The sequence below is a fragment of the Pseudorca crassidens genome, chromosome 10 (genome assembly GCF_039906515.1).
Source record: "Pseudorca crassidens isolate mPseCra1 chromosome 10, mPseCra1.hap1, whole genome shotgun sequence".
In the NCBI taxonomy this organism is placed as follows: Eukaryota; Metazoa; Chordata; class Mammalia; order Artiodactyla; family Delphinidae; genus Pseudorca; species Pseudorca crassidens.
The window spans coordinates 25,923,624-25,935,733 of record NC_090305.1 but is presented as its reverse complement, the minus strand read 5'-3'; the positions used below and the strand labels follow the sequence as shown (position 1 = coordinate 25,935,733).

The following is a 12,110-nucleotide window of genomic DNA, read 5'->3' as shown; positions in this document are numbered from 1 at the left end:
ACAACTTCCCAGTAAATCCTTAGGTTCACCACAGGCACCGTCCAGTCTTCTTGACCATTGGTACCTCCATCATCCAAGCTGCGTCATGACCACTGACATCCAGAAGGAGATGAAGGACCTGGACAGTTCTGAATTATCAAAATTATCACTTACACATTTAGGAAAGTGAACTAATGCATTTTAGAATGATGTTCAATAAATGAGATTGGAACAGAAAGCACTTCCTGAATAGGGTAGACATTCAGGGCATGGCCTCTGGAGTGAGCCTACCTGGTTCTGGATTCTGGCTCCACTACTTCCTGTCTAGGTGACCTTGGGCAAGACACTTAACCTCTTTCCTCATCTGTACAGTAGGTAGGAAGAATAAATCCCATGTCATAGAGTTGTGAGGAATGATTGTGAGTTAATAACATGCAAAGAACTTAGAACGGTGCCCAGCGTAGAGTAAGTGCTCCTTATACTGAGTTACTATAATAACTATTACTGGCGACTGGATAAAGAGGAGCACCAGGTAAAGATGAGGGAAAAATATATCTCTGGTTTCTGACTTGAGCACCTGGCTGAAGCGATTTACTGAACAGAAACAAGGAACATGGGATAGAAATAGGTTTAGTGGAGGAAGCTCAATTCTCTCTGTGGGTTGTATTCATTTTGAGGTATCTTTGTTACAGCTGAGCAGAGATAACCTTGTGGGCATTAAATAAGCCCCATTCCATGTAATGACTAAGTTTTCTGTGTACTACGGGTTCTCTCCTTGGTTTTCTTATGGATTTCTTGTGAGCTGTCAAAAACAAATTAAACTCCAGGTGCTTCAGAATTTCCATCTGAATAATATTGAACATAATAACGGCACATAGTAAACTCAGCAAATGCTTTCAAAAGGTCCTAAGGGGGAATTCCCTGGCGATCCAGTGGTTAGGACTCCGTGCTTCCACTGCAGGGGGCCCGGGTTCGATCCCTGGTCAGGGAACTAAGATCCCACAAGCCTCATGGCTCAGCCAAAAGAAAAATGTCCTAAGTAGCTTGGATAAAGGTTTTATATATATATATACACACACACATATATATATATATATACACACACACACACATACATACACACACACATCTATATATATATATATATATATATATATATATATATATATATATATTTGACTACTGTAGGTACCTCATATAAGTGGAATCATACAGCATTTGTCTTTTTGTCTCCGGCTTACATCTCTTAGCATAATGTCCTCCAGGTTCATCCATGGAGGTTCATATATATATATTATGATGGTCAAAGCCAAGATTGAGATTTTGACATAGAAACAAGGAAGGTAAAAGCCAGTATACTTTTAGTATGTCTTTCTTTCATTCATCCATTTGTTCACTCATTCTTACAATAAATATTTACTGAGCACTTTTTGTATAAGCCAAGTAATGTTCTAGGTACCAGTGGATACATAAGTGAACAAACAGACAAAAATACCTCTGCTAATGGGGCTTATATTCTGGGCCAGCAGCAGGGCTAGGACAGACAATAAACTTAATAAATAAAAATAATATATTAACCTCATACCCATTAGAGTGGCTACAGTCAATAGCCAGAAAATAACAAGTGTTGACAAGGATGCAGAGAAGTTGGAACTCTTTTGCACTATTGTGAGAATGTGAAATGGTGCACTCACTGTGGAAAATGGTATGGCAGTTCCTCAAAAACTTAAAAAATAGAATTACCAATGATCCAGCAATTCCACTTCTGAGTATATACCCATAAGAACTGAAAGCAATCTTAAAGAAATACTTGCACGCTTACATTCAGTGTTATTCACAATAGTCTAAAAGGTGGAAGCACCCTAAAGGTACATCAGTGGATGAGTATATACATATTCATATAGTGTATACATACAATGAATATTATTCAGCCTTAAAAAGGAAGGATATTCTGACACATGGTCTACAACATTGGTGAACCTGGAGGACGTTATGCTAAGTGAAATAAGACACAAAAAGACAAATGCTGTATGATTCCACTTATATGAGGTACCTGGAGTAGTCAAATTCATAGAGACAGAAAGTAGAAGGATGTTTGCCGGGAGCTGGAGGAAGTGGGAATTGGAGAATTGTTGTTTACTGGGTATAGAATTCCAGTTTTGCAAGATGAAGGGAGTTCTGGAGATGGATGTTGGTGATGGTTGCACAGCAATGTGAATGTACTTAACACTACTGAACTGTACAGCTAAAAAGGGTTAAGATGGGAAATTTTATGTTAGGTGTATGTACCACAATTTTTTAAAAAATATGAGAAAGACTATAATACATTAGATCACAAGGTGAAAAGTACAATAGAAAACCAAAAAAAGAGTAAAGCAGAGTATCGGGGTTCTAGAGAGCTCGGGAGGGTGCAGATGCAGTATTAGATCAATAGGGAAGTGGGGAGGCCCCTTTCGACTGAAGAAAAACGCACAACCTAAAAGTTGCAAGTTAAGTTTTATTCAGGGGCCTCACCGAGGGCTGACTATAACCCAGGAGATAGCCTCTCCGACAGCTTTGAGGATCTGCTCTAAAGAGGTAAGGCAGGAGCCAGGATATATGGGAATTTTTGCTCAAAACAAAACAAAACACGTAGTTGAACATCAAAAGATCACTGCTAGTCACAAAAACCAGACATCTCAAGTTAATGATTTCAGTGTTTTTCTATCTGTGGGAAGATACAAGAGTCTGGGCTCATTGAAATTATTCCGTAGATGTACATCTCAACTCTGTAGGGCCAGTATCCTGTTTTTCTCCACCCTGAATTCCCCTCAAGTCTCACTGTAGGGGCGGCTGCAGTGGCTGACAGCTTGCTGGTGGGCAGCATTCGTTGTTTACTGCAGTGGCAGGCAACATTTTTTGTCTGCACCTCCTTGAGAAGGTGAGATTTGAGCAAGGCCTGGAAGGAGTTGTCTGTCCCTCGGCTGTGATTACAGTCGGTGTCTAGATCGTCCGGGGCCCCCAGATGATGTGTGGCGAGACCCGGGCAATGATCACGTGGTGTGTATCTGTAAAGTTCACGAGCGGTGGGCAGCTGACGCAGAAACTGTGGACATGGGCATTTCAACTCAACTGGAAAAGCAATCCAGGCACTCCGGTAGCACTTTGCACAGATTATAATCAGATGTCATCTGAGACTTGAGGTTATATTACAGTAAAGAGAAATGGTTGTTCTTATACTTGGCCCTTTCTACAGTCAAACTCCATAACCTAGAAACAACAGTCAGGAGTTTGATTTTTTAATTACACCTAAGTTTGCATGTTGTTGTTTAGCCCATTTCCAATACATGTTTTAAACTCCATAAGACTAGGATTTTCAGGGCTTCAGCTGAGCTTTCTGTCAACCCAAAACTAGGCAGTGCAGCTCAAGAGTACTTACTTCTGTTTTTCTCCATCTGGTAGGTCATATGGCATGGAATGGTGAGCTGCTTAGAAAAATCCTGTGATCTGGACATGTTACATTACTAATTTATGAGGCTGGTATAAAGAGGTATCAACTTACCATCATTTAAGCCACTACTCTGTACTCATGAAAAAAATTGAAAGAGGTTTGCAGCAGTGGATTCTTGAATTGATTTTTTTCACATCTCATTTTTTAATCTTTTTTCCATCAAAAAGAAGTACAATGAGCATGAATCTCTACTTTGGAATCAGGAAGAAATCTGTCACCATGCCCCCACCTCCACGGCACTGAACTTGGAGGGGAGATGAACATCTGTAGGTATCAGGCACCTTTGCCCCTTCACGATCCTGGCCCCAGGCGAGGATTCTGAAGCCACACCAGCAGCCACTGAAAACACACATGCTGTTTGTGACTCTCTCCCCAGACTAAAGTTGCACGATCATTGCTAAAGTTGCAGGGGCGAGGTGAAGGGAGGAGAAGCATACTTCCTCTCTAAGTCCTGTCTACGCTGATGGCAGTGAGCATAGGTTGACTGAAGAAGCACAGCACCAAGCTCAAAACTAGCCCCATCCTCACCCCCCAACCCGTGTTTTGGTAACCCTCTTATCTGCCCAATGTTTGCTTTTAGTTCTGAACAAAATTATTTTTATGCCACACGGCTTGTGAGATCTCTGTTCCCCGACCAGGTGTTGAACCCAGGTCACGGCAATGAAAGCCCGGAATCCTAACCACTTGGCCACCAGAGAACTCCCTGAGCAAAATTCTTATAAAATTTTTGGCATAAACGTGGTATCTTGGGAGCTTTGAAGAGAGGAGGAAGAATATTTTCCTTGATCTTTATGCACAAGCAGCTGCCTACAGGCATTTGGCCCTTGGTGGTTATCAAGCTGAGTGTCCCCCTCTACATCCATTTTCTCCCAACACAGAGTGTGGACGGTAGAGACAGGCTTCTCTTGGTGGTGAAATGATAATTCATGGGAAGGTAGCACCCTTTAGGTATATACTGTTGTCATTAGATATAAGTCATTCCGTGGTGATAGCAGTACTTAGTAGCAAAAGAAGGAAGGAAAGTTCAGTGGACTCCACATTCATTCATTGAGGGTCTACTCTGGGCAAGTCTACGTGCCAGGCTCTAAGTTGCGGGGAGGGAATTTAATGCCACGTGAGACAGTGCTTGCCCGTAAGGCCTGCTAGGGATATAGAAGTACCCAAACAACCACAGGACAAAGTTATATGTGATGACATCATTTTGTGACACAAACTTGCAGGTTGCAAGAGAAGGGATATTGCTTTGGGTAGATCGGAAGGCATGGAGGAATCACCCTCTGAGAGGTGCCTTCAGGAATGGGTGAGGTTTTCTAAGGTAGAGATAGGGAGGAGGCCCTTCCAGGTAAAGGGAACAGCCTGGCCTAAGACCTGAAGGGGAATCCCCCTTCTAGACCCACAGCTAAGAAGACCACACTGCAGCCTTGTTTGTCATAGCAAATACAGGAAATAACCTGCATGTCTGTCCACAGGAGGATGGACAAATAAATTGGGGTATTTGGAAAATATTCAGCAGAGAAAATGAATCAATTAGAGAATCATGTAGCAATTAATATGGAAAAAACACAAAACATTAAATGAAAGAAAGAAGGCTGCAGGAGGTTAGGTGCAAAATTTATATAAAGGTTAAAATATCCAAAACAATATATATAGTTTATGGATTTTTATTTATTTTTAATTTTAAAAATTCATTTATTTATTTTTGGCTGCATTGGGTCTTCGTTGCTGCGCGCGGGCTTTTCTCTAGTTGCCGCGAGCGGGGGCTACTCTTCGTTGCAGTGTGCGGGCTTCTCATCGTGGTGGCTTCTCTTGTTGTGGAGCATGGGCTCTAGGTGCATGGGCTGCAGTAGTCGTGGCTCGCAGGCACTAGAGCGCAGGCTCAGTAGTTGTGGCGCACGGGCTTAGTTGCTCCGCGGCATGTGGGATCTTCCCAGACCAGGGCTCGAACCCATGTCCCCTGCATTGGCAGGCGGGTTCTTAACCACTGCGCCACCAGGGAAGCCCTGGATTTTTAATTTTATGATTTTTTATTATATCGTTACATGTAGTTATATAATTTTATAATCTCATAATGTTTTCATATGAAAACATAAGTGGAAATGAAAAACACCAGGTTCAGTGTATAGTGGCTGCTGCTGGGGAGGAAGGAAAGGAATGAGTGATTATAGGAGGCTAGGTCCCAGTTACCTGCGTTATAGGCATAGATGATACATACAGGCATGTGTACACACAGTCATACATATATATACACACACATACACATATATACGTACACGCATATATTTATATACATGCATATGTATATTTTTTACTTGATGTATAGTTGATTTACAATGTTATGTTAGTTTCTGGTGAACAGCAGTGATTCATATATATATATATGTATATATATGTACATTCTTTTTCATATTCTTTTCCATTATGGTTTATTTACAGGATATTGACTATAGTTCCCTGTGCTATACAGTAAGACCTTTTTGCTTATCTATTTTATATATAGTAGTTTGTGTCTGCTAATCCCAAACTCCTAATTTATCCCTCCCCCACCCCTTTCCCCTGTGGTAACCGTACATTTGTTTCTATGTCTGGGAGTCTGTTTCTGTTTTGTAAATAAATTCATTTGTAGCATATTTTAGATTCCACATATAAGTAATATATGGTATTTGTCTTTCTGGCTTACCTCACTTAGTATGATCATCTCTAGATCCATCCATGTTGCTGCAAATGGCATTATTTCATTCTTTTTTATGGCTGAGTAATATTCCATTGTATATTTACCTCATCTTCTTTATCCATTCATCTGTTGATAGACATTTAGGTTGTTTCCATGTCTTGGCTATTGTGAATAGTAATGCTATGAACACTGGGTGCATGTATCTTTTCGAATTAGAGTTTTCTCTGGATCATGAATATATTTTAAAATCTGAAGTAGGGCTTCCCTGGTGGCACAGTGATTAAGAATCCACCTGCCAATGCAGGGGACACGGGTTCCAGCCCTGGTCCGGGAAGATCCCACATGCTGCGGAGCAACTAAGCCCGTGCGCCACAACTACTGAGCCTGCATTCCAGAGCCCGCGAGCCACAACTCCTGAACCCCAGGCGCCTAGGGCCCGTGCTCTGCAACAAGAGAAGCCACCGCAACAAGAAGCCCGCACACCGCAACAAAGAGTAGCCCCCGCTCACCGCAACTAGAGAAAGCCCATGCACAGCAACAAAGACCCAATGCAGCCAAAAATAAATAAAAATTTTTTTAAATACCTTTAAAAAACTTTTTAAAAAATAAAATCTGAAGTAAATATGACATAAGATTTGACAAGCAATTGTTTGTCGTATCATCCTTTATACTTTTCTGTATATTTGAAGTATTTTGTAATTTCAAAATGAAAGTCACAGGGCATGTTTAGGAATAGTAAATGGTATGTAGATCAGTGGTTTTCGAAGTTTAATGTGACCCTTAGTAAGAGATCTATTTTATTTTAGGAACCAGGAGTTTCATGACAGTACTTATCCTTAATGTGTGAGGTGCACCCTGACATGTTCTGTTCTCTTCACTCTGTTTTGTTCTTCATGAAATCGACAGTGGATAATGTTAAGGCTGTGGATCAGGGCAGGGAGGAGTTTGACGGCAGCCTCAGGGATTTGAGCTTTACTTGGCAGAGAGGAGAGGGCTCCCGGCAGCTTTGGGGCATTATCCTCATCAGAACTGAACTTTAGCTGAATCAAATCAGACGGAACTGTGGCCAGAGATTGGAGGAGGCGAGGTCGTTTAGGAGGTTATCATCATGGTTTAGCTGGGACAGTGTACCGGCCTGCAGGGGAGTGAGAGAAGGAATATACTGCAATTTAAACAAAAAGGGAGGGGGCAGGATTTGATGACTGGAATGTGAGGGAAGGAGGAAAAGGAGAAATTTCACTTTGATTTCAAGGCTTGGTGACTAGGAGATTGGTCATACTGGTAACAGAACTAGGCACAGCCGAGGTTTGATTTTTTGATTGCTTTTTTTTTTTTTTTTTTTTTTTGCGATACGTGGGCCTCTCACTGTTGTGGCCTCTCCCATTGCGGAGCACAGGCTCCGGACACGCAGGCCCAGTGGCCATGGCTCATGGGCCCAGCCGCTCCACGGCATGTGGGATCTTCCCAGACCGGGGCACGAACCCGTGTCCCCTGCATCGGCAGGCAGACTCTCAACCACTGCGCCACCAGGGAAGCCCTTGATTGCTTTTTATTTATTTTTTTTGGCTGTGCCACTCGGCATGTGGAATCTTAGTTCCCTGACCAGGGATGGAACTCACGCCCCCTGCAGTAGAAGTGTGAAGGCTTAACCACTGGACTGCCAGGGAAGTCCCAGCAAAAGTTTGGTTTTAAACACACAAAGCTTAAGATGCTGATGGGATCTCCAGATGGATAAAGTGAAGTCTTGTTGAGGTTAAAAGGCACGGATACAACATGGTCTCATAATGTTTGATGCCTTTTTGTAGCAGTACACAGTACTAGTGAGGGAAACAGAAAAATTCGATGTCATCAGGGTGGGGCTGGGTGGCAGGCGTGGAGTGCTCCAGGGTAGAAGCAAAGGGGCTGGCACGTTGGGATGGCAGTGGGGCAGGTGAAGCAGGTGAAGTAAGACAGAAGGGCTGGGGTTAGGAGGAGCCTGGAGCGTGTGAACTGGTGTGAGGAAATAGTCCAGGTGGAAACTAGGAGCATTGTGATCAGGAAGGAGGAATGTCAAATCTGAGATCCTGGAGCTCGAGTAACTCCGAGTGAGAAACCACGACCGCCTTGTTGCAAGCCGGGTTGTAACAGGATGGAGATGAAGACCAGAGCAGTGCAAGGGTTCACAGCTGTTGGTCTGAACTGAATAATCAACTTTTCCGATGAAACTCGCCTGTGGAATAACTAAGGATTTTTAACCAGCTCAGCTACTGATTATGAGTTTCTCCTTCAAATTGTAGAAAAGGCCATAGTGGAGAGGGGTTCCCTTAGGAGAGCCTCCTGGAGTGTCCTGGGAGAGGGCTCTGGACAACATAGCCAGATGTCCCAGCGGGAGTCAGGATTCCTAGCCTGCTCTCAGCTCACAGGCAGACGGGCTCCCACGTCTTATCCAGCTCTTCCTATTCCATTTGTGTTTTATGGGCTTTCTTTTTCGGAGACCTAGGTGGCTGGGCTCTTGAGCACGAAAGTCAGAAGCAGCGCCCCTACCTTAGGGCTGATTCGGTTTAGAGCTGTGAATAGATCACTTCGATTCTCTGTGTCTCGGGGCGGGGGAGTTCAGGATTAACACGTACACACTACTATATATAAAATAGATAACCAACAAGGACCTACTGTATAGCACAGGGAACTATATTTAATATCTTCTAATAACCTATAATGGAAAAAATCTGAAAAAGAATATATATATGTATGTATAACAGAATCACTTTGCTGTACACCTGAAACTAACACAACATTGTAAATCAACTATACTTCGATAAAAATTGTTTTTAAAAAATTAAAAATGCAAATTTTTATATACATAAAAAGATAATAGTGGAAACTCAAAAAAAATTCTCCATGCCTCAGTTATTCTCACAATTAAGTAACACAAACATAGATTTTTTTTAATGCCTTGAGTGACTTCCTTGTGCAACTCAATGAATTTCACAATTTAATGTAAAGAAGGCACACGTACAACCAGCTATATCATAAGGCTAAGGGGATGTATAACAGGTTGTGATTAATTCTGCTTGAGTCTGTTGCTAAACTTCACAGAGGAGGTTATAGCTGAGCCTGGATTTGAGAGAGAAGCAGGGTTTGCCAGGCATAGAGGGGTACTTGGCGATGCAAAGTGTGTGTCTTGTTCAGGGAACCAGGACAGTCTGTTCTGCTTTTTTCTATGCAATGAGAATAAAAAACTAGGTCTCCTAACTCCTGCTCCAATGTTCTTTTACTTTAGTTTTCTTCTGCCTCAATGTTCTTTTACTTTAGTTTTCTTCTGCCTGGCCTCCCTTCCCTGCATCTTTGCTTAGGCATTCTTGGGCACAAAAGTACCAATGATAGGAGGAAATAGACTAAAAGTCATCTGGTGATTGGAAATCCGGTGAACAATTTAAATATTGTTATGGATACCTCCCAAGTGGGTGAACTACACCCAGATAAACAACATCCAAGTCAGATGTTGTTTCCTGTTGAAAAATCCCTAACATGTTCCTTGTCTAAAATCTCACCGGTTTTACCTTTAGAAGCAAAGAGGGCCAAAGGAGAGTCTTCTTTCACTCTGTTTTTGAACAATCATCCATTGACACATTCTGGGCCACCTTTCCTCTGATAATTGCTGATAGGAGGAATAAAGGATGGGCAGGTCCGTGTTTCTGTCTCAGGGAACTTGCAACCCAGGAGGGCTCTCTGCACACACAGCAGGGAAGTAGCACATAAGTGCAGACGTTCTGCTAACCGAAACGTGTGGAGTAGGTAGGTAAGCACTCTGGGAGGAGAGAAATTAAGATGACCTGGAGAAAACTTCATGGCCAATGTGGGATTGAACTAAGGCCTTGAGGCTGTCTAAAGGGAAACAGAATGAAGCGACCTGCGTGATTCTTGGTAGCAAATAAAAAGCTGGGGTCTTGGGACCACCAGGAGAGTGTACAGCATTAGCTGCAAAGGGGTTAACGTTGAATTGCTAGGAAACGCCGAACTCCTTACACAGCGCACCAACCCGGCTTTCCTTGGTTATCAGATTCTTCTATGGAAAGTACATTTCCAATATTGATTTCCTGCCAATGGCAATCTGCGGCTCTCTTCGGAGTTCACCTGGGCTGGCCCGGGTCCCAGCAGGTTTGCCGATAGGTGATGAAGCTTCCTACAGGCGAGAGGCTGCCATAGCTGAAGCCAGACCATGCCGAATGAAGCCAGTGGTTACACTCTTGTGGAAAGTCCTGGGAGGCTTCCTGTCCCCAGGCTTTAATTAACAGGCCGTTCTGACATCAGAGCTTACCTTTACCCAAACAAGCAGTCTCTGAAGGAAAGGAATCACCATACCAGCCAGCCTGGCCGTTGACCTTAGACTGCTCAACGCATTCTAAACTGTTCCCAGCTCCTCCAAATTCTCCCGCTAGAATTAAACACAGATACTCCTTACTGCATGTGGGTGGTGCATTCTGGGTCTGTAGTGATGCGTTTTGAAAATAGTACCTGCTCAAGTGAGGAGGTGAGCTGAGATGTGGGAAGGATGGGAAGTAACACAAAAGAAAATACAAGGAATCCCAGCTGAGAGTTCCAACTGGAGAAAGAGAAAAATCCCCAGGGCAGAGCAGCAAATTATAAGGCTGTCTTTTCTTTCTCCTGTCCATGTTAGGCGGAGCCACAGAGGAAGAGGTTCAGAGGTGGAGGGGTCACTGAGCCCAGGTGACATGTGTTCCTGGCACACTGGCACAGAGGTGTGCCTCGCTTTTTTTTTAGGCAGGGTTCAGCCGCGCCAGGTGCCCACAAGGTGGGGGATTGACTCCCTTCTTAACTCTGTTTGGGTTTGTGCGCTGCGGGAAAAGTCTTGTGACAATATTGCATATACTGGTTTTCCCAAGCTAAGAGAACATGGTTGCTGCCTTATCAGCAGATGTTACACATTTTTTTCCCCTTTAACCCCCCCCCCCCCGCCCCCAGCCCCATGACCATTAGCTTACCTCCGTGGTGGCAAGTATAGCTAGGTTACTCCTGCGGACAAAAAGTGTTGCCTGCCATTCCAGTAAACAGTGAATGTTGTCCACCATCAAGCCCTCATCCACTGCAGCTGCCCCTGCGGTGAGCCCTGAGGGGAATTCAGGGTGGAGAAAAACTGGATACTGGCCCTACATAGTTAAGATGCATATCAGAGGAATAATTTCAATGAGCCCAGACTCTTGCATCTGCCTATACATAGAAAAGCACTAAAATCATTAACTTGAGATGTCTGTTTTTCGAGATTAGCAGTGATCTTGCGATGTTCTGCTACATGTTGTTGTTTTTCCAACAGAAACTCCTATATATCCAGGCTCCTCCCTCACCTCTTTGAAGCAGATCCTCAGAGTATGTGAGAGGCTGACTCCTGGCCTATAGTCCTCAGTAAGGTCCCCGAATAAAACATAATTCTCAACTTTTAGGTTGTGTGTTTTTTCTCTAGTTGACACTCCTGACAATAACTTTATTACATGATCTGCTAACTAGTTGAGCTCAAAATCCACAGAATCATACAAATAAGTATGTATTCCTTTATAATGCTGGGGTGTTTTGGCAGGTGGGGGGAGGATGTACTAATTAACTGTACTAATTAATCGTTTTACCAGTTTTTACAGATTTCTGTCAAATATTCCTATTTGTTGAATAGCAGTAACTTCATTTACAAAAGTAGTAAATATTCATCGTCAAAAGTACTATAACAATAATATCGACTCCAGATGAAAAGTAAAATTCCCATCATCCCACCACTTAGCAATATCTGTATCAATGTCTTGATTATTTGCAATTCCATACTTTTTCTGTGCCATAGGTATATCTTTACAAAAATGGGATGCATACTTTTAATTTGCTTCTTCCTTGTACTAATGTCTTTCATTCATGTATTTATTCAGCAGATCTTTGTTGAGCATCTACTATGTGCTGGTCAGTCACTGTTTTAAGTGTCGGGGAGACTGC

The 12,110-nt window shown here is 42.8% G+C and overlaps 1 protein-coding gene across 9 annotated transcripts in view; it reads left to right on the top strand.

Moving 5' to 3' along the window:
* The window catches only part of PAQR8 (progestin and adipoQ receptor family member 8), a 37,801-nt gene that overhangs the window by 14,608 nt on the left and 11,083 nt on the right, over nucleotides 1–12,110 (top strand). For 3 of the 9 annotated variants that reach the window (XM_067752708.1, XM_067752713.1, XM_067752706.1), the window contains one exon: nucleotides 5,903–5,932. The exons of the other annotated variants lie outside the window; for them this stretch is intronic. In XM_067752708.1, the coding sequence (XP_067608809.1) occupies nucleotides 5,903–5,932 (30 nt within the window). The remainder of the gene's footprint in view (nucleotides 1–5,902; nucleotides 5,933–12,110) is intronic. 9 annotated transcript variants of the gene reach the window in all.